The sequence below is a fragment of the Diplotaxodon limnothrissa genome, linkage group LG17, assembly GCF_057381915.1.
Source record: "Diplotaxodon limnothrissa isolate DT_005_m linkage group LG17, D_limnothrissa_male_GT1.1, whole genome shotgun sequence".
Lineage (NCBI taxonomy): Eukaryota > Metazoa > Chordata > Actinopteri > Cichliformes > Cichlidae > Diplotaxodon > Diplotaxodon limnothrissa.
The window spans coordinates 25,465,003-25,488,581 of NC_140612.1; the positions used below are offsets into that span (position 1 = coordinate 25,465,003).

The 23,579-nt window shown below is 41.3% G+C and overlaps 1 protein-coding gene across 3 annotated transcripts in view; it reads right to left on the minus strand.

Annotated features, from left to right (window-relative positions):
• Nucleotides 1–10,263: 10,263 nt before the first annotated feature.
• The window catches only part of pawr (PRKC, apoptosis, WT1, regulator), a 71,045-nt gene continuing 57,729 nt past the window's right edge, over nt 10,264–23,579 (minus strand). For all 3 annotated transcript variants that reach the window (XM_085376441.1, XM_085376443.1, XM_085376440.1), the window contains exons 5-7: nt 20,129–20,255; nt 14,635–14,739; nt 10,264–11,094 (exon numbers count right to left, since the gene is read on the minus strand). In XM_085376441.1, the coding sequence (XP_085232567.1) occupies nt 11,008–11,094; nt 14,635–14,739; nt 20,129–20,255 (319 nt within the window). In that variant the 3' untranslated portion in view covers nt 10,264–11,007. The remainder of the gene's footprint in view (nt 11,095–14,634; nt 14,740–20,128; nt 20,256–23,579) is intronic.

Genomic DNA, 23,579 nt, shown 5'->3' on the forward strand with positions numbered 1-23,579 from the left:
GTCCAGGAGGTGTGCTTGTGGGTCAAAGAGAGACAGAGATCTTCACAGGATTTCTTTAAGAAGGTTGTGACAACCACAAAAAAAAAAAAAAAAGGAAATGGAAAAGAAAGAAAAAAAACTTGAATAGGCAATACACATGTCATATCCCGTTGCTATGGCAACCCCCGTGGCCAGGAAGATATCCCTGAAGCCGATGACTTAATTCCCAAAGGAGAAATAAGCCACTCAAGTCATTCTCAGCCTCTGCTCAGAGCGGTCTCGTCACTTCACGTGTTGGTAAGTGTTTATGCATCTGCTTGGAAGGTGCCCGTGCTAATCAGCTTGATATCTGGGAAACTAAATTTTCTCTCTTTTTTCTATTTTCTCTGCCTCTATGTGCTGAAGGCTCAAGGTGATAATGTGATTTATTTCCCCTCGGACCAAGGAAAAAAGAATTTGGTGTTCTTTATGTAAATTGTTCACTCTTTTACTTCTGATTGCAGCACACATGGATGGAAACTGTTTAGCCTGTGGAAATGTTCCATCGTTTAAAAGCCAGTACAATTACCAACAGCTTTTAGTTCAGCAGGTCACATAATTTGGAAAGTTCAAATATGTAAAACGCAATAACATCACTCTCTTTATGCTGACACACATAAAAAGAAACTTTCAATGTGACAACCGGAGACCATGTGTCAACGAAATGTGGCAGCTTGCAATAGTCACAGGAGCTGACAAAGCAGACTTTAGTTAAACCAGAGACTTTATGAGACAAAGATATGGGACTGAAGGAATTCTTAACTGGCATCTATGAAAGAATTCAGCAACAGTCAAATTAGTAGTAAAAGTATATCCCGGCTTTATAAAAACCTGATTCTGGGGCAAAGTCAGTTAACTTTTTTAGCATTTTTCCATAAGACTAGGCAGATAACTCCATACATGACGTTTTTAAGTCACCAATTAATTAGCATTGCTTTGGACATGGGCTTCAAAATAAATGGTAAATGGCCTGCATTTGTATAGCGCTTTTCTAGTCCCTAAGGACCCCAAAGCGCTTCACACTACATTCAGTCATTCACCCATTCACACACACATTCACACACTGGCGATGGCAAGCTACGTTGTAGCCACAGCTGCCCTGGGGCGCACTGACAGAGGCGAGGCTGCCGGACACTGGCGCCACCGTGCCCTCTGACCACCACCAGATAAATTACCAAGAGAGCTGCCAAGTAGTGAGGCTTGCTTTCAAATGGACTTTAAACTAATTTCAACCTTAAGGTTTCATCTCAGCCTCTGTCTCCATCTCAGCCTATACCTAGCATCCTCTTCTGTCAGACTAATCATCTGCATGTTCCCCTTCGCTACATCAATATATCCACTATCCATCCTCCTCACATGTGTAAACCCCTGTTAAATTACCTTTAGAATAGAATAGAATAGAATTCAACTTTATTGTCATTGCACATGCACAGGTACAGGGCAACGAAATGCAGTTTGCATCCATCCAGAAGTGCTTTAGTGATATAGATATATTACAATATATATTAGCAATAATATAGATATGTGAGTATATTACAGAAATGGGTCTATTATGGTATGTTATAATGTACACGGTATGAAGTATGTTGTGAATATTCTATAACTAAGTATGTACAGGCTGTAGTGAGTACAAGCTATGTACAGGATATGAACAGGATATAAATATGAAAAACTATACAGAATATGAAATAAATAACTTTACAGAATCTGGGATATACAGCTATACAGAAATGGGAACTATGCAAGTTGTAAACAGTTGTAGGATTAAAGATTATCGAATGTACAGAATGATTATTTACACAGAGCTATACAGTAGTGCAGTTAAGATAAGTGAGGGTGTAGATAGTTTCTACAGAGGCTATATAAAGTGCTAGTGGTTGTGAGTGGTGGTTCAGTCCATGTTATTATTGTGTGTTTGAGGGTACAGTTGTCCATTGTGGGTGTGTGTATGTTCAGTCCATGAGTTTAACGTGGGTCAGATGTCAGGAGGCAGAGTTCAGGAGTCTGACAGCTGTGGGGAAGAAGCTGTTCCGGTACCTGGTGGTCTTAGTCCGGAGGCTCCTGTGGCGCCTCCCAGAGGGCAGGAGGGTGAAGAGTCCATGTGATGGGTGACTGGGGTCTTTGATGATTTTCCCAGCCCTTTTCAGACACCGCTTCCTGTAGATGTCTTTTATGGCAGGAAGTGGTGCTCCGGCGATGCGCTGGGCAGTTTTCACGACCCTCTGCAACGCCTTCCGGTCCGAGGCAGAGCAGTTCCCGTACCAGACTGTTATACAGTTGGTCAGGATGCTCTCGATGGTGCAGCGATAGAAGTTCACCAGGATGTCTGAGGACAGGTGGTTCTTCCTCAGAGTCCTCAAGAAGAAGAGGCGCTGGTGAGCCTTCTTGACCAGCTTGGAGCAGTTGGTCGTCCAGGTGAGATCCTCGGAGATGTGGACTCCCAGGAACTTGAAGCTGCTCACACGCTCCACAGCCGTCCCCTTAATGTGGATGGGTGGATGTGGGTCAGCATTCCTCCTGTAGTCCACGATGAGCTCCTTGGTCTTCTCGGTGTTAAGCAGCAGGTTGTTTCTGTCGCACCACTCAGCCAGACGATCCACCTCCTCCCTGTAGGCGGCCTCATCGTTGTCACTGATGAGGCCAATCACCGTGGTGTCATCTGCAAACTTAATGATGGTGTTGGAACCATCAGCAGGTCTGCAGTTGTGGGTGAAGAGGGAGTAGAGGAAAGGGCTCATCACGCAGCCTTGTGGTACACCGGTGTTCATTGTGATGGTAGATGAGCAGTGGTTATCCAGCCGGACATGTTGGGGGCGGTTGGTCAGGAAGTCCAGTAACCATTTGCAGATGAGGGAATTGATGCCCAGGTCTGTCAGTTTCCTGATGAGTTGTGAGGGGTGGATTGTATTGAACGCTGAACTGAAGTCTATAAACAGCATTCTGGCGTAGGTGTTGTTGTTGTCCAGGTGTGAGAGGACAGAGTGCAGTGCGATGGAGACTGCATCCTCTGTGCTCCTGTTCTGGCGGTATGCGAATTGGTGGGGGTCCAGGGTGGGGGGGAGACAGGATTTGAAGTGTGCTAGGACCAGCTGCTCTAAGCACTTAGTGATGATGGGGGTGAGTGCTACTGGGCGGTAATCATTGAGGCAAGATGGGTTGGAGTTTTTGGGTATCGGGACGATGGAGGTGGATTTGAAGCAGGCCGGTACCACAGCGTGGGCCAAGGACAGATTGAATATGTCTGTGAGCACTCCTGCAAGCTCCCCAGAACACGCTCTGAGAACACGCCCGGGGATGCCATCAGGGCCTGCAGCCTTGTGGACATTGATCCTGCTCAGCACCGCTCCTACATCGGTGGGGGAGAGAGTCATAGGTTGGTGGTCTGGCGTCATGTCTGCTTTGGTTGTGGTTGTGGGGTTCTCTCGCTCAAAACGAGCATAAAAGTTGTTGAGCTCGTTGAGGAAGGAGACATCAGAGGATGCGGGGGAGGGTTTGGTGGTCCTGTAGTCTGTAAGCATGGGAATGTGAGCTTTCTATCTCTAGGAAACATAGAAGACGGTTGCTGCACAACCAGAGCAACTAGCTGTCTGCTACTAACAGATGGACAATGAATGAAATGCCTCATATATGGATGGGGAAAATTTCTCCTGAGGTTCACCCATGCTTAAGTATTCGCTACAAAACAGGCTGCCTGGGTGCAAGTTTATCTCACTGGTTGACCAGGCAACTATATGCCAAAATGCCAGTCTGATCTGTGGTTGTTTGCTGTGTGTCTTCCCCTCTTTCCTTCCTACCCTTCACTGCTTCACTCAACTACCAAATAACGTCAAAAAGTCTAAAATGAATCTTACATAAGTTATGTATCATGACTATCCACACAACATCAGTGACCAGAAGTATGTACTATAAGAAGTATACATATAAATTACTACTCTGTTAATCAGAACTTACATTTAATCGCTTGGGGCTTTGCTAATGTATCCATGGTTAGTAGCTGTGGACTAAAAGAAAGATGGATGATACATACACCAATCATCGTGGCAGGTCAACTGATATCAGATATTCGATAACAAGTAAGTTGTAGTTAACTATATTCAGATTACTTTGTTCCGTAAAGACAGTAGTTCAGGAAGAAATACCAACGTTAAAGCCAACTGAACAGCTTTGTATAAGGAGAGAAGTGTAGGACAGAAGATGAGACAAAATTATAGAAGGCAAACCAACTGAAATGTAAGCTGAGAGAGCAAAGGACAGGGCAGAATATGGGTTTGTAGTGCCATCTCAAAAAGACATCTGTTTTTAGGATAATGGGCTTCGAGGGGTAGACAGAAGTCATTTTGGTAAGAGACTGATTTAGATGATGGCTGCAGTGATAAAATAGGCCGCACGGATTGGCTTTATAGCAGCTGATAATGTAATTGGTGCCGGAAAAAGTAAAAATAATTTGTCAAAATTTAATACAACGACCTGAATATAGAATATAGCTATTCAATAGTAATATAGCTGATAATATATTGCATTATCATAATAGTGTTATATAATTATTTCACGCTAATAACATAATCATTTTCTTAATTTCTGATTACTCTAATTGCCCCACATTATTCAGCTGGGCCCACTCTATTGGTTGATAAAAATCTATTATGGTGACTCATCGACAGAAAAAAAAATCTAATTTGTCCTCTACTAGGACAACATTTCCTCAGATAATTAAAGACTAAAATAAAACATCCAAAGTAATGTAATTTTTCAAGGCCTGATGAGCTAAATTATGCCATTTGGTAAATGTCATGCCTTTGGACTGTCATTAGTTGATTTCTTTGCATTTGTGAACTGTGTTTGTATCTCATTGACTTTTTACAGAGGATTTCAACAAAGGGCATCTCCACATGCACTCCAGGTATTAGGAGACGTGCATGCGAGACGTCTGAATTTTAGTTCTTGCAGTTTTCCTGCTATTTGCCGTGCCGCGTGACTTCAAAGACGCGCTTTCACAGAGGCGTGATGGTGAAACCGGCTTGAAAGGGGCAGTGAGAGACTGTGCCTTCAGCTGGAAGTGCAGACTGACGTTAGATTTGGACGGACAGTCTGGATGCAATAATTTCAACAAGGACACTTCAATTTGAATACTGGCTTTAAGGTGTCACATCAGACATCACTTAGTTTGGAGATAATGAGGTGTAAAAGGTGCATGGGTAGGCACAAGTCACTTTCAGGCTGCTGGTTGAGAAAATGGGTTGCTGTGATAAAGCGGACTAGGAGGAATAGCAAGAGGAAATTGCAAAAATATGTCCTGTATCATTTTATCTGTCCGTTCTCACTTTTTTCTGGCATCCTGACCCCTGCCATCCTCTGTGCGGATGAGTGCTTCCTTACACTGTGGACCCTGGAGATTGAGGAGATTGGCCAGAGAACCCAGAGCATGAAACCAACTGATAATGAAATATGGCTGGGTTTCTTCAAGAACAAGATAAGGCCTGCTTCTCATCTCTGTCCCCGCTATCAGCCTCTCAAGATCTAATGCGATCCGTGGAAGAGGATGTGCCTATTTAAAGCCGTACATACAATACAAGCACATGAACGTATGATTATTAACATGATACATGGAAAGTTGCATCTAAAGTTGTGAATCTAAAAACATACACAATTCAAGCCAGCTGTCATTTCAACAATGTGAATCAATGTGAATCATTGTCTTTTGGTTGATTAACCTGTAACTTATGTCAGTGCTACCATTCCAATGACCTGAAAATGACTTTATGCATCTTTAAAATAAAAGTGGTACCTTTTGTGGCTAGTGTTGCAGCAGATACATTTTGCTTAACAGTGTGAGTCATGCAGCATCTGACCAAATGGCAGTATATACTGCACTGGAATGAAGAACATGTTCCATTACCAATAGAGCTGGGGTTCCCATAGTTTCTATGACCATGGGTGGATTTAGAAAGCTGGCAATGGTCATTTCTGGACATTAGAGTCAAAACTGATAATGCGTTTCTCTATTTGAATGATATAAACTCTTTATATCTTCTTCATCTTTCCTTGTCATGCTTGTAGGTTGTATGAAATGCTACACCCTGGCCACAGAACAAGAACTTATGTGGAATCACATAAAGAAGTAGCGCAGGCCATCATACTTTTAAAAACTGCACCAACCAGAGGAGAAAACTGAGGGCTGAAACAGTAACGCTATTCGTTTTGAGCATGGCTTCTATGTCAGAGAACGCCATGTTTAGCTAGCTTGATTGTTAGCTATGCGTTAGCAAGCTACTGTAGTGAGGTAAGGCATTTAAAACAATACAGCGTTGACATATAGCCAATATAAACACTATATTTTTTGGTGTCTGTTTTAGCTAACTTCCATATTCAAATATCAGTTATAGGCTAGACCATTTTTTTTAAATGGTGACCAAAAGTGCAGTAATAGCATCTTGCAGATGCTATACTAGCTCATGCATTATTGTCTGTATCCACTTTTGTTCTTAAAGACTCAGTTCAGCAGGTTGCAGAAGTGTACTACAGAGTTTTTGCTATGCTCAACTTATTCCCCGTGTTATAGAAAAGGAGACACCTGAATAGGATTCAATGCAATTAAAAAGCAGTGTTTTCCTTAAAATGTGCACTGTATTTTTTCAGTAGGCTGAAGTGAGCTGTTGCTCTAACATCACTGATTTTCTCATACCTCAGGCACTATTAAGTGATGAAGGCAAAAGCTGGAGCGCATTTTGATAAGTCTTTAAATGTTGTTTTGAATATACTGTTATTTACCTTCTTTAATACCAGGAAAGCAATATGGCCACAATTTAACACCTAGAGTTACCTGGTTACTACAGTAGGTTTGTATAATGGCAACATCCCAGGCATTTATTCATTTTTAGCCATTCTACAAGATAGCCACATTGCCTTTCTCCAAATGTTGCTGACGTAACAACATTTCCTTGCAAAACTCCAAAACAAAAAACAAGATCTATACAAAGACCTGCTGACAAGCCATTCCCCCCCCCACAGTGTAATGAGTGACAATAAGACAGAAAGAATTCTGATGCTGTCTGAACTCTAGTGGAGGTCTGACAGTACTGCTGAGAGCAGACTAAAAGCTTATTGTGACAAACCAAAGGCAGTTATGAATTGTCTGTGCCCTCTGTGACTATTCCAAACGACAAACCCTAAAAGTTTCCATAAAAATGCTAATATGGATTATAAAGAGAGCCTCCAGTACTTTCCGTCAGCTGAAAGAGGCTATTATCTGGAAATTTAGTTGACATTAGTCCTAATATGGTTCCTGTATAGATTTTTTTCCCTCTTAAACTGTCAGTAGGTGAGGGAATTTCAACGGTAACAGCGTTTCAACAGTATAATAAGTTGTGTGTGGTTGATGGCGGTTTTCGTGTTCCAGCCACATCTAGGTTGATGATTGGCATGTTGAATCATCATCAGCCCTGTGTGTGTGTGTGTGTGTGTGTGTGTGTGTGTGTGTGTGTGTGTGTGTGTGTGTGTGTGTGTGTGTGTACTAAAAGCAGAGGAACTGAACTCCCCGCCACCGTCACATTGCATTACCGACTCAGTGGCACGGTATCATCACATCAAATTAGTCTTAATGAACACAAGCGAGTCGACTGAGGAGAGAGATAATCAAACTTTTATTAAATGACTTAATCTTCTGTACATGCATAATGCAGTGGAAAGAGAGATGGGTCTGTGGTGTCTGTCTACGTGGGGATGATCTTTACCCCAAAACATGTGAATGTATGTGGAAGCAGTGAGCCTAAAGATCATTTGCCACAGCGCATGAGATCACCGTGCACCTCCTCGCTGGGAGAGGAGCGGCTAAATAAAATAAGAAAGTAAAATTATGCTACCATCAAAGCCTGTTCCCTTGAGTAAACAAAAGAGATGCATTTCAAACAGTATGCTCCTTCAGTTCATTTGGTTATCATACAAAAAGAAAATGCACTATAACTCACTCCATGCATTCTAGAAGGCAGAAAAACAGAAGTAAAATATGGAGTTACTTCTGTGTTATTAAACAGCAGGTTTACAATAAAGAAACTGTAAATATTAGACCTAAAATAGTTTAGGTGCAAGTAAAATTTATCATTTAAAATATTATTCCAAATGTACTGTTTACAAAAGCAGAAGCTTTGCTTACCGTTGACCTGAATCTCACGGGTCTGAGCTACAAAGAAATATGCAAGACACTTTCAAAGTAAAAGTTGTGCCATCCATCCATCCATCCATTTTCATCCGCTTTGTCCGGGGCCAGGTCGCGGGGGCAGCAGCCTAAGCAAAGAGGCCCAGACCTCCCTCTCCCCAGCCACCTCCTCCAGCTTATCCGGGGGAATACCAAGGCGTTCCCAGGCCAGCCGAGAGATATAATCTCTCCAGCGTGTCCTGGGTCTGCCCCGGGGCCTCCTCCCGGTGGGACATACCTGGAACACCTCACCCAGGAGGCGCCCAGGGGGCATCCTTGTCAGATGCCCGAACCACCTCAGCTGGCTCCTTTCGATGTGGAGCAGCAGCTGCTCTACTCTGAGCCCCTCCCGGATGGCCGAACTTCTCACCCTATCTCTAAGGGAGAGGCCAGCCACCCTTCGGAGGAAGCTCATTTCTGCCGCTTGTATCCGCGATCTCGTTCTTTCGGTCACTACCCACAGCTCGTGGCCATAGGTGAGGGTAGGGACGTAGATCGACCGGTAAATTGAGAGCTTCGCTTTTACACTCAGCTCCCTCTTCACCACGACGGACCGGTGCAGCGTCCGCATTACTGCAGCTGCAGCCCCAATCCGTCTGTCGATCTCCGACAGACGGTTGTGCCTTATTGCCGAAATCGACATGTTTCAAAAGGCTTAACTTTTATTCTAAGGCAAACGGTCTCCATTTCCAGTTTGTTTCACAACCGCTCTGCGAGTAGCTAGCAAATATTTGCAGATAACTCCTCTTCCAAGCAAACTACAGGGAACTACAGAATTCTGCTAGTGACCGAAGCAATTGCAAGGTTTTTTTTTTTTTAGTGTAGCAACATAATTCCTTGTGACAAATTTCACAAGACCTAACAGGCAACCTCCCACAACCACTTGCCAACCAGTCAGGAAATACCAATTTTTCTCTAGTTACTAGCCGTTCATCGACTGGTCTCTAGGCCTGTGTGACTGGGGCCTAAATAATGCTGCCCTACTAAGTGGCAACCAAAATATATGAGAGCCTATTTTTTCCACATTTTATTAATGTACAGTGCCAGCCAATCGTTGCGTCTAAAAAGGTTACACACCCGGTCAGCATTCACATATAGCAGCAACCCTCTTCGTCTCTATGACAGGAAGTTGTGAAGAGTAAGGTGGAAAATAAGATCTCGATCTCACTGCATTAATCACGCAGTACTTGGACCTAGAAAATTAATGGTTTTACATCCACTCTATCAGATGAAAGTGACACATAGCCAGAACATTACATGGCTATATTCATTTAGACAGGTTTGTGGACTTTAAAGGAGAAACGATTGCTGGTGCTAGCTTTAGCCACACTCAGCTAACTGATCTAATATGTTGAAGTCAAGCCAGAAAGTGTTACATTTAGCACATTTTTAAAATATAGTCAGATTGCTGGAGAATATAAAGATTTTCAAATGCATCTTCAAATACTTTATTATTCTGATTTTTCCCCCCTCATATTTAAGTGACGAGTAAAATTAGATGCCGGGAACATCCCTGGTAAAGAGCACTGATACTCTGTTTTCCAAAAAATAGAAAATCAGTGAACATTTGTATCGTCTCAACTTCAGTACTTCAATCTTAGCATTCAATATCAATTGCTGCCAATTCATACAGCTCATTATAAAACAGCAGTCTACATGGAACAGGTCAGATGTAGCATCTTTGCTATGAAACTTTTGAATAAGCAAAACTTTTGAATTCATAAACAACTTTTAGATTTCCAAAAACGTTGGATTTACAAAGACGTTTTTCTTGCAAGAAAACATTTTGATCACAGTGTCTTCAGTTTTGCTCTCACAATTTTCAAAACTGCCAATTAATTCTGTTTAAACCGCATATTAAAGGCCCAGAACACTCAATACTAAACATCTATTAAATATCACAAAGGCTGAACTTGTAAACAAGAGCAAAATATTTTTTAAGAAAATGAATCCACATATATGATAGACAAGGATTTTACCCAAAGACGTTTCATAAGTGTCAGCTATAATACTCAAGATGTCGACACTGAAATGAGTAAAGCATTTTATTGATATTATTTTTAAACTGATTGTTTAAATGGGATATATTCAAAATGCAAATTTTTTGCAGATTAGCACTTGTGGGATTAAGATGTACCAAAAAGTTATTGGAAGAAAGTAAATCTGGCACCAGTGTCCATTAATAAAGCACCAGGCTTTAACCATTTAAAAAAAAAAAAAATCTCACATGCATTGCAAGGCACTATGCCCACTTTGGCTGCTGATACTGTAGCACTAATTATATTGGATTTGGTCCTAAACAGCAGCACTGCACTGGCTTCAGACACAATTCAAACATTGCAACAATGGAAATCTTTTTCAGTTTACCTGTGTGAGTATTGGGTGTAGTTTGTGGAGATGTTTGAAAAGACTTTGTGTGCGCTTGTTTTTGTAGCACATACATTCAATGTATTTTAGCATCTTTTTTTTTTTTAATGTCCTTATCAGAAATGAAAAAAAATTAACAATCTAAATGGCCTATATACAATACATTTACATATAATATGTATAGGATAACCGAAAATCCCCACCACTCAGTTCAGCTTTCACAACAATTGGAATAATCCTCCTCAGATAGGAGGGATGCATTTTAAGGCTGTGCGCCTCAGATGACAGCTGATTTACAGTCTCACTCTAACAGACAAAAAACACAGATTCAAACACATAAAAGGTGACCCTGCTGGACTTGACCCAGAGCAGGAGGCTGGTTTGGAGAGGGGAGACGACAGAGTTGCTGGGCTGTTGTGCCGGATCTGGTTCTACCTCGTCAGCTGGCCTACCACTTTCAGCAGAGTCTTGTTCTCTTGTTTGAGTTGCTCGTTCTCATCTTCGATGTCATCCAGGTCCTGTGAAAAGGGCACAACACACACATATCTCTCTGTTTAGTTCCATCAGGACCCATTTAACCACATAAATATTCAAGACCCTGCCTCTATACCGCTGAGAGGCCTGATCAGGTTGTGGAGTGTTCGTCTGAGAGTTAAAATGAGCATTGCTTGCTGCCAGGTCCCCCCCCCCTCCCCTCCCCTTCCATTTGGGCTGCCTTGATAGCAACAAATTAGACATTAACAGCTTCAATTAGTTGCAAATGAGAGAAGCTCTAAGTTGCCACAGCGCTGTCTCATCAAAGTGACACTCCTCATTTTCGGTTTCTTCCATCACCGGCCATGATTGCATGACTGTTGGGAATGAGCTGAACAACACTTGGAGGGACTTAAAAAGTCAAATTAAGCAGGTCACAGGTTTACAACACAGCTTGCTGTCTCTGCGGCAAAAAAGGGACGTAAAGACTAACGTAAGGTGAGACACTAACAAGAGAGAGGTGGGGTTTGGTTCCCTTCTTTTGCACCAAGATGCAGATAACTTGATCTGCCGCTCACAAACGGGGTGGGAGGGGTGACTGTTGTTGTGAATTGGCGTCACATAGATACAGTTGATTTCAATTTTATTAGCAAATTTAAGACATTTGAAGACTTTAAAGACTCAAAAACATGATAGCTGTCACCTGTCTGTCAGATGCCTGTAACACATAGCTGCTTCCAGAGAAAAATCTTCAAAAGTTTAATGTAGACACTACAATCACCTAAAGAATCTAGTGCTGCATTAAGTAACAACTCTATACTGAGTAATAGTGATAAGCAAGTAAAAAGCTGTTTGCTAAGAATATTGTATCAACTTAGAAAAAGAAAAAAAGGACAATTATTGCAGATTTAACCTTTAGGAAATATAAAAGCTCTTTTGCTTTCTCATTAGATGAGCCCATCAGTATTTACTGTGTAAGCTTTCACCGAACACTCTGCAAGACTCTCTTTTCAAACCATATCAGTGGGGAGAAAGACGTCCAGCAGTTGAGCTTTATCTTTTCTTTCTCTCCCAAATAAACTTCTACAGTGACTGAGGGTTCAATTTTACTCTGCAGAGACGCCGACTGGATCAACTCTTATCTCCTGCTATAACATCAGGCCCTGCAGGAGCCTCTCTCAGGGACGTTTCTGATGGCTCGCTGCCTGCATTAACCATCCTTGGATAAATCACTTCTCTTATGGCCAACCTCTCCTATATGTGATGCTATCAGTATGATGCTTCCTGTATATTGTGCTCTTTTTGGGGTTTGCAGTGTGTTTGATAATGACAAAAGCATTTAGATAATAAGCAAGCAAGAAAAATGTACACCATTTTCCACCCACCAGACTCGTGATCCAGAAAACACAGTAAAAAGCTGCAAGTACAGAAGGTTTGGAGAGGTTTCACTACGGATATAAAGCCATCAGCCAACATGTTTCTCACCCTGCGTGCAGCATGAGGTGAAAGAAGGGGGAGAGAAAAAAAACAAAAAACACACTCCAACCCATCAAGCCAAATGTGAAAGCACACCTGACCCCTGCTATTGGGTTCACTTTAGTGTGAAATGATCAGACTGTTATAGTTATGAGATCTGTCAAAAGCTCTTCTCACGATAATTGCAGCAGCAGCACTTATTATCGCTCGTCTTGCCATTCTCATGTCTTAACTGATCTTCCTGAGGGAGAACTGTTTAGTTCCTTTTTTCAGTGAGAAATGGGTGTTTTTTGTCTTTGTAAACACTCAATATTATCACCTCATCTACAAATGTGTTTTAACCCGATTTGAATCTCCTCTTAATAACCGTTCAGCCTATATAAGAGTTCATATTTTATTGACTTTGATTATTTTTGCCATGAAGATTTTACCAAAAACAGCATGCATCTCTTCATTGTTATTTCGAAATGGGCCTTAGTTTATGAAGTTACAATGAAATTCTTTTAACTAAACCCATTCTCATTCATAGTCATTCAAATACTACCACTTTGTCAATGCTACTGGGATTTCTGATGTAACCATAATGCATCTTGGCAATGACACCATGACACACACATGTACGCTACAGCAATATTAGTCTCCGTAAGCAAATATTCTCACAAAACATAAGACCATTTCAGAGTTTGTTAACATGTGACATCAAAATGCTCCATGAAGGAAGACCAAGCTTCCAAATCTGAAAAGTTGGGAGTGAAAGTAGTAGTCATTATTATTTCTTCTGCTTTGCTCGTCACACAGTGTTGCAGCTAAAGAAGAGTGATTCCAGAGTGTACATTGGATATAGTAAGATCACCCACTGGGTCTTATTCTTATGAACTCTCAAAGTTAATAGACAGTCACTGCTATGCTGTTTATTTTTTAGAGCCAGATGTTACCTTAATGAGATGAGAAGCTGTGGATTGCCTAAGGTTACTAAAGTTAGTGAGCTTAGTTAGCAAGCTACCTTTGTAAACTGCCTAGATGCAAAACACAGACATACACCTACTAATAAGGTCAAAGTAAGAGTGAAATAAAATACTAGAAGTGTATTTGGAAAGATTGTTCCAAACAACTAAACAGCATGCCATAATATTAATTATATTATCAACCAATGGACTGTTATCCAAACATAATTAAGCCTTATACATTCCTGTGTGGTGTCTATGTAGTAGACTGGTTATCAAGCAACATGAAAAGCAACTCAATAATTAAGATAAATCTGTAATCAACAAAGTTAACCCAGAGGTGTAAGGTGAACTTCAATTTCATTTTTGAATGTGGAGCCCAACTGTGAAAGTCACTTTATAATAAATGGTTGCTGATTGTAATACCACAGTGATTGGCTGAAATTGGCTAGGTTGTAATTTACTGTTCATCTAGTTTGGCCCATGGCTGCATTTTACTGTTTTGATTTGACTGTTAAATGACACAGTAAAAAAAATCACTTTGGAAGTTTCAATTCAAAGGGGTTTGAACTGCAAAGGCCCAGTTCAGACTCGTTCTCCAGAAAGGTCCAAAAAAAACCCATGATGCAGATAAAGAGCGTGAACACAGCTGTTAAAAGTAATTTTCAGTGGACTTCATCATTTCTTTCTTTTTTGCTGTATTCAACAAAAACTACTTGCATAAACCGAATGAAAGAAGCCAAAGAGGACTGCTTATCCTTCACTGTTCATCCAAGACAACTCAAATTTAGGCTGACAAAAAAACAGCTCAGTGGTGACACCATGATTGACGAATCAGTTACATATGAACCTACCTGCCACACGGAGCAACAAATTTTAATACTTTCAACTACTTGTGTTTCAGAGTGTTTAAATTGCAAATTACAGTAAGTTCCCCCCATTGTGTTTCAAGTTATATAAATTCAAAACTAAAAAAGTATGTTTATGTCCAGCTTCTGATAGACTGCAAGAATAATCAGTGTAGAAAAACACAGCTATTACACGCAAGGCCAGTAAAATGCCAGATGATGATTACAGCCCCCACAAGACGCCCACGCATGCAAACACAAAGGAACACTCAAAATATCAGACATCAGAGCAGAAAATTATGTAGGCTGTGCTCACTTGGTTCAGCAAGTCGATTTCCTCCTTCAGCTTCCCAATGAGATCATCTTTGTCCTGGTAGGCTTTCAGCAACCTGGCGTTCTCCTGACGCTCTCTGGCCAGCTCCTGAAAATGCACACAGATTGCACACATAGTTACATGAAAGGCAAATATTTTCACAAAGAAACAGTGCGTGGAATCTGCATTAAGGTGTACCAGGAAATCTGCCCTGTAATTAGTTTAGCTACACAAGATTTGGAATTTCATACATCGAAACAGTTGCCCTGGAGCATTGCTGTCTGAAGGGGAAAACAAAATGAAGTTAATCAAGATAAATACAACCCGAATCCAGTAAATTGGGAAAGATTGCAATGATGCAAATCTCTAAACTCATATTTATTCACAGTAGAACATAGAAAACATATCAAGGGCACCACAGGGGACTGTCCTCTCCCCCTTCCTCTTCACCCTCTACACCACAGACTTCAGCCACTGCACAGAGACCTGCCATCTTCAGAAGTTTTCTGATGACTCTGCGGTGGTTGGATGCATCAGCAGGGATGATGAGACAGAGTACCGGGCTGTGGTCGACTCCTTTGTCACGTGGTGTGAGCAGAATCATCTGCAGCTCAACGTGGCAAAGACCAAGGAACTGATCGTGGACTTCAGGAAGACCAGGAAACACTTGACCCCTGTTTCAATCCAGGGGGTCAGTGTTGACATTGTGGAGGACTATAAATACCTTGGAGTACACATTGACAACAAACTGGACTGGGCTAAAAACACCACAGCACTTTACAGGAAGGGCCAGAGTCGTCTCTATTTTTTGAGGCGACTGAGGTCCTTCAACATCTGCCAGAAAATGCTGAGGATTTTCTATGAGTCTGTTGTGGCCAGTGCGATCCTCTATGCTGTTGCATGCTGGGGGAGCAGGCTGAGGGTCGCAGATGCCAACAGACTCAATAAACTGATCCGTAAGGCCAGCAATGTTGTGGGGATGGAGCTGGACTCCCTCAAGGTGGTGTCGGAGAGGCGGATGCTGTCCAAGATAAAGACAATGTTGGATAACACCTCCCACCCACTCCATGACATGCTGGTCAGTCACAGGAGCTCGTTCAGTGAGAGACTGAGATTACCGAAAAGCACCACTGAACGACACAGGAAATCATTCCTGCCTGTGGCCATCTCCCTGTACAACGCATCCACTTAACACACTGTTTGCTGCTACAGCTACACATGTTTCTTTTCCAAATATTTATTTATAAGTGACTTATGTATGTATGTATGTATGTATGTATGTATGTATGTATATATATGTATATATTGTACTATTCTTAGTTAGCGTATTGTCTGTCTTGTCTTAATGTTGGTTTAAAATGGAGCACTGTAACAAAAAATAATTTCCCCCAGGGATCAATAAAGTATTCTGATTCTGATTCTGAAGTGATTAAAAACGAGACATTTTAGTGTTTCCAGAAATATATTAGTTCATTTTGATGATGAAAATGATCTTTTAAAAAAAAAAAAAGTTAGGACAGGGGCACCAAAAGGCTGGAAAACTAAGGGTTGCTAAAATGAAACTGCTTTCTTTTGGTGCAGTGGGGACCTAGGTTCACTAACATAGGTTTTCATAGGTGATTCTGAGCCCATGCAGCGATTTTGCATGGCTATTTTTAAAGCAGCAGCACCTGCGGACTCACAGTTTATGGCCAATGCATACAGAGATTACTCTGGATTCTTAGACTCAGACTTTAATGATATTATGAAACTCTCTTAGCACCCTTTGCATGTTCTCCCTGCGCCTGGGTGAGTTCTCTCTGGGTATTCAAGCTTACCCTCACACTCCAAAGGTTAATTAGTGATTCTAAATTGGGTGTCGGGAGCGAATGAGAGTACGAATGATTGTCTCTCTGTCAGCTCTGGCTACCAGCCAGATTGCACCATGCCTCTTGCCCTGTCATACAGCTTGGATCGGGCTCCAGCACACCTGCAATCCTGAACTGCACGGGCAAAGAATAAAACAGAGGGGTGGATTTTTTTTTAAAGTTGATGAACTATTTCATCAGAGCCACTCATAAAACTGAATTCCTTCCACTCATGAAAAACTCCCAGGGATGCTCCTTTTATACCTAATCACATTACTAATTAACTTTATTTGTTGCCAGATGTTGCACAACTCTCAGCTTTTTTTTTTCTCTCTTTTTTTTTTAAATTGTATTTTTAAAATCAGTTTCTGAAAAACATGCGACTGCTTTTTATTTGGATCTTACAAAGGCAAAAGTGTAGAGTAAAAGTAAAAGTGAAGCAGCTACATTTACCAGTTATAAAAAAAGGAAACGAAACGAGCCTCTGCACTGGTCTACTGAAAGAGATTACTTTATTCAAACCATATTTTTACTAGCAGAAACATTTGGTATTAAAAAGGCGTCAAGAACAGTCAACTGCATTGACTTTTTGTAAGATGACATTTTTCCAATAATGTATGTAATTTTCTATTTCCCACTTCCACAGACTCTTCAAAAACCCACAATAATAAATCCACGCAGACTGTCAGTGAACAATGCATTAATAGTTTCTTTTATATAGTACTTTTGTGTTATTTTCAAATTGTACTTAAAAGCCAGTGTGTTCTTGTCCGCCTCCTCTAACAGCCACAGTGAAATAATGGATATTGTGCCTTCCTGAGAGAGACGATTGTATGCACATCATAAACCGAAAGTTAATGTGCACACATTTTCAAACTGCTGCTATTTTATCATGGAAATGAAGATTAAACCAGGACTTTGTAGTTTCACTTTCTGGCTCTTCCAGATAATCATGAAATTGCTTAAATAAAAAAAATGTATTATGCAGCTACAGTAGATGGCAATAGTCAAAGCTGGCATAATATGACTTTTAAAGCTACCATAGATAAGTGCAGCATTGTATCTCCTCTCAAAGACACCTGAACAAACATTTGTCTTATTTCTTTCATAAAATACAACAATACCAGCTGAAATTCCTTTTCTTTTATTCTGAATGTCTGTCATCTGACAATAACAGCGTTTGGGAATACTGTCCATTGTGCAAACATTAAAAAACCATAATGCACAAAATACACTGTGCCCCAGAACATTGTAAAGTATGGGTATCAAAAAAAATCTGTAAATATGGGTTGAATATGGAATTTTCATTGTATTTTCACTTCCCCAGGATGTTTCTTGCTTACTAATATTACATCTGCTCAAAGCATTATGGGGACCAAAAAGGATGATGTTGGTTCTGCTTTCTAAGTTGCTCATTTTTATGTAAGAATCATTCAGTGAATTATTTAAAGTGGACAATGTTTTTTCTATTTTCTAGGACAGCATATATAAATAATCCTAAAATGCTCTGAAAGACGTCAGTGAGATTGGTTGTCCTTAATCATCAAAGTTCTAACTTTTCTGTGAAAAGATATATACAGTCTTTAACAAACATCTCTTATTTTTAAGCAAGGACCTGCGATCTAATGACCAACCCCTTTAGGGCCTGTTTGCAGCCACTGTGGGCAGACCCACATGGCCTACAGTGGGCCTTGCACCAGAGTAAAATGTGGCACATCTGGGCCCCGGACTGTGGGGCAGTCCATAGTGTGAGCTGACTGTGGGCTGTCCAGACTAAGCAGAGAGGGGCCGTAAAAGGAGGCCCCTACTTTAGGCCCACTGTATATCAACACTCTAGGCTTTGGCTGCCCTAGTGGTGCCCCATGGTACATTACTGCCACCAACTGGTAGGAAGCGTTGACCAGAATGTTCTTCAAAGATCAACAAAAACAAAACAAAAAAGAGCTACTTAGACCAAAAAGCTACCACAGCAGGTACACACACTAGTTGCCCAAAGAAAATTTTTATGGTGACCCCAAATGGGCCCCACATGGGTTTTCAGTGGGCTACCTACAGTGGGTACCCACACTGAGCCAAAAAGGCAAAATTGCTATGGGCTCCACAATAACAAGCCTAAATAGTGCCCGCATGGGATTTCTGTGAGTAAACCCACTGTGGAATGGTTCACTGAATACTCATTTTGGGCCCTAAAGGGCAAAACAGCTGTAGGCCCTTTGTGGGGTAAGTGTCTGCGTGCCCTGCCCCCACAGCCCCACAGTTCACCCGCAGCTACCCACTGAGAGCTTGAAGTCTCAGTGAAGTCTGAGATTTAGGTGCAGCTGTCTTATATGAGCAGACCTGCATCTGGAATGAAAAGTGAGATAAACAACAATGACAAAAATATGTGTGAAATATGATTTCTGGACATTTGACAAAACCACTTCATGCTGAAGTCACAGAAGGTATGACTTTTCATAAGGCCACCCAAGTGACATTTGATTCCAAGTTGAGTTTCTACAGTGGGAGCAGAGAGAGGCTGAGTGGCTGATGGGAGCTGTGCAGGAAGAAAAGACATATCTGTACTGAGAAAGGTCATCTATTCAACAACACTGAGGAGAATTTCTGTAAGTGCAGAGCCACAGTTTCCAGCCAGAAAATGTAGAACCTGGGCAGCTGCACAAAGGACTCAAAGTGGAATTTCATCTTAACAAAGTGCTACTGATAGAGGCTTTCAAGTTGGCCAAAAGATACAGCCTTGACTCACGGTTCACTGAGACGCTATAGAATTTTGATAGATGTCAATAACTGATATTACCTCAGCAATTTTAGATCTCCATGGTGTTCTGTGGGGATGAACGTAGTTTTAGTAACACCCAGAAAAGTCTAGAAGCTCAGCTTTACTCTCAATCGCTGATCTTTGATCTTTTCTTTTTTTTTTAAACAAACAATTACAAGTCCTGTTGTAATGCATCTAACCTGTGCATCAACTTTTGTGTTAGACCAATCAAGCTTTAAACAGCTGCATTTCCAAATATAATTCGGACATCGCACTTAGGCTTCCTGGCCTTGTGGCAGATATGCCATCTTCAGGCTTTGAAACTACTTGGCAACCATCTGGTAAAGCCCTAGCCATGTAAGCCTAAAGATTGGTCAATAACCACCTGGCAACCAACCATGACCACAAGCAAGTTTACTCCTCCCCCCCCCCCCCCCCATCTACAATAAGAAGAAATAAATTGAAGGACTGAAAAAACTAACTAAAACTAATTTAAAAAAAATGTTTTTTTAAATACTCAAGAATTAGATCAACTCTAGTAATCCACAGCAAAAAAATCAGCAGATTGTCAGTAAATATTAAGCTCATTTGATAGGTAAGGACTGCCAAGAACAACAGGTGTTGACCTTATCACTGCAGGGAAGCTATAAAATCTGCCAACACATGTATTCTGACTCATCTGAATCAGAGCAGACGCTTACATTTACTCACTTTTGTGTCTTTAAGAAATAAAAACATCTAAGTTTTAAAGCAAATGTTAACTTTTTTTTTCTAAAGTCAACTCCAATAAATCAAGAAATGCAGCATTTAATTAAATGATAATATTATTTGGGTTATGTTTATGTGGACGAGGTTCGACTAGTAATATGACTTGTTAAAAGGTCAGTCTATTTACCCTCTCCAGGTCTTCTATCCTTTTCTCCAGACTTCCAGGTGCTGAAGCTCCTCCATCTCGGCCGTGGCGGTTGTGTCGCTGTCGGCTGTTACCGCCGGTGTCCTCCTCCAACCCCATTTGTGGAAAGCTGTTAGTAACAAACACAATATTGCTGAGCCTGTAAGTTGAATGCATCGAAATATTTTATACTTCACATTATACATGGCCACACTTCAAAAGAAAAGGAAAGTTAGAAAAAGAGTACCATTTGTGCTTGATTTCTACTTTTCAAAGTGTCCAGTAGTGTATTCACACTGAGGCCGTTTGAAGGTATGAATCATACCCACATTGTAAAACTTCAATAGGGATGACACAGCCATCATCAAAAGAGCAGGTGGGGAATACCTTCTGCGTGTTTGCTCTTTCAATTAGGCATGCACTATTAAAGCCCCTCTCCCTTTTTATTCCTTTAATGGAGAAGGCCATCAAGGATGTGCAACTTTGGTATAAAAAGGATTCTGATTAAGAAACAATTTATATATTACAACTTCAAATAGGCTCAGGAATGGCAGTGGCAAGTTGTGCGTCCCTGCTGTTAAGCTGGTGGGGGGGTGGGGGGTTGAAGTTTTGTATGCAGCTCAAACAGAACATTAAACTTATCTCGTTTTCATTTTTTCAGTGCTTAGAGACAGAGTCTGGGGCGGCTGGGAATAGAATATTCATGTGCAGTCAATTTCCTTACTGACCTTAATCCAATAATTATTGAAGTGGAAACTGGGAATGAAATGCTGGCTCTATACCTCATAACTACAACTACTCCCACTCCCCAGTAGCAAGAGACTATGACAGGTTTATATAATCTCCCTGGAAATAAAAAAACTTAGATTGTAGGATTCAGTGTGTTGTCTGAAGGGGCTGGTTGGCAGATTTCTACAGCTGAAACAGACAGGAAAGCTGCTGGCAAGACACAGGACCAATACCTCCTTTGTACCATCTGTACTCTTTAAGACCCGCCAGATATGAAGTCCGCATGATTAGACAACTTTAACAAGTACTTTTAACTCTGAAATCGTAGAAGCAGCAGTGGAAACTGAGTATAAACTGTTAAATTTGTTTATTTTTCTCCAGTGCTCAGTTTCATGGAATGCCAATATTTAAAAAAAAAAAAAGTAATAGTAACCAGACAAGATCGGCTTTCTTGTTTTTGTTTTTCCTTTTGGCATGTTTAGTACATATCTGAAAGTAATAAGGCTGTAGTCTCAGCGCTCACTGGCTGGCAGGTCTAAAAACAGCAGTCTTGAGTTTTCTGCATAAGGATGTCCTCCCAACTTTTCCTACAATGTTCTTGTTTTTGAGTCTAAACATATCAGAATAATTCCACTATGTTTGGTCCAATTGTTTCATAGGTACCAGTGCATCCAACAACATGATATTGCTGGATGATATTGGGAGATTTCTCAGGATATGAGGCTTTTTAGCATTTTCTTTAAATAGTTCTTGTGCTGGGGCCGGGAGTTGATATAGTTCCATCTAAATGAAAAAAAAATAAAAAGAGGGTGACACAACATCTGCTACAAGGGTAGCAGATGTTTCTGACTGCAAAGCCTTTCTTGCAAGGGCAACTGCTGACCTGCCTCCATTGCTACCAGGCTGCATTTTGCAGACTGGTGTGAAGTGAAGTCCAGGGAGCAGTTGAACTGATTTCCTCGGGAGATCTCCAAAGTAGCCACGGTGTAAGCAAAAGAGATATGGACCAAATAAACCAAAGTCTACCCTACATAATCCTCTCCCAGTTCACAAAGAAGTCCTTGAGGGTTTTACTTCCTCTAGATAGATCAAAGATTAATTTGGCATGAACTGGAACTGAATAAAGGTACAACAAAAACAGGTCTCATGACATAAATGGCTTAAAATCCTGCTCATACATATAAATTCTTCTTTCCTCTATTGAAGCAGCAGTGCCATTTCTCATACACACGCACAGGCAGTATTTTTGTGTACCTTGACATTTACAGAACAAGCATCTTATTTTCCTTCATTCTCCCAGAGCCAACATTGCAGCGGCCAGCGCTTTTGATCAAGAGGAGTCCTTGAAATGCTCTTGCTGACGCTCGTCTGCAAGATAAAGGTGACTTCATTTGTCTCTCTCATTGTGGCTCTTCAAGGCAACTTTATCAGCGTGAGTGCACACGAGCACACAGGCGCGGATATTGTGCAATTCGTGCCTTTGCTATGATGTCCCGGAAAAAAGATCCACGAGAGTCACACACAATCATCGCAAATACACGGACTCCCCAAGATGCACAGTGGGTGTTGAATCCAAGCCTAAACATCCAAAGCCTCTTCACTAAATATCACACCGTGGCACTTTAGCACCCCACAGGCTGAGGTCTGGGGGAGTTAGAGAGAGAGGCTAAGCCAATCGCACATTCTTGTGAGCCTCAGCAGGTGGGAAGGAGAAAGCACAGACAAGAGCACCAATAACAGCAACAGTCACAGGTATAATAACATCTCCCCACAAACAAAAGTGTCAATGTGTGGAATGAGTCAAAACTTCACTGGAGGCAACAGCACACTGGATTCAGTCGTCTGTTTAATGCTCTCATTACTTTAAAGCAGGGCTGCCCAATCCCAGTCCTCGAGAGCTACTATCCTGCAGCTTTTAGATGCATCCCTACTCCAACACAGCTGAATCAAATGGTTTGATTACCTCTTCAGCATGCCATCATGTTTGGCAAAGGCCTGATAACAAGCCATTCATTTGATTCAGCTGTGTTGGAGTAGGGATGCATCTAAAAGCTGCAGGATAGTAGCTCTCGAGGACTGGGATTGGGCACCCCTGCTTTAAAGCAAGACAGTATAAAGCCAGCTTCCATGCAGAGCTGCTTTGAGCTGCTAGTTTACAGATGCAGTCACTCCTCAGTCATCTCAGTGGCTGCTGGGTTTACAGGCAGGCAGAGGCAGCTTGGTTGTGCTTTGGTTTCTAAATCTTCAATCTTTCAGGTCCCCTGCTTATGTAGTTTCATTCTTTTCCCCCCTTTGGAAAGACAGCACTTTAGACAGTGAAGATTTGTCACCACCAGAGTACTGCCCCTCATTCATAACACATAGCACCTGGAGCAGACCTGCCCTGCCAGACAGGATTTTTGTCAGTTTATGAAACACAAGTCAAAAGCATGGTCCCAACTGACCTGAATCATCGTCTTCTGTGGAGATTTTTCCACTGAAAACTCTTAGTGACTGATAGTGTTTTAGTTTTGCAACTCAAAAAAAGTTACTTAGTTTTTCTCTTTTATGCTTAAATGTAAACACATTTCCATTTTTCTTTTAGTTGCACCCAAATAAAATAAAACCCCTGGTGCATTCAGACTGCTCTGTGTTTCTCTCCGACTTCTCAGCAGGTGGGTGCATACCAGAGGGAGGCATTTGTGTCACTCCACAAGTTAATTTTAGCAAACACAGCCTTGACCTG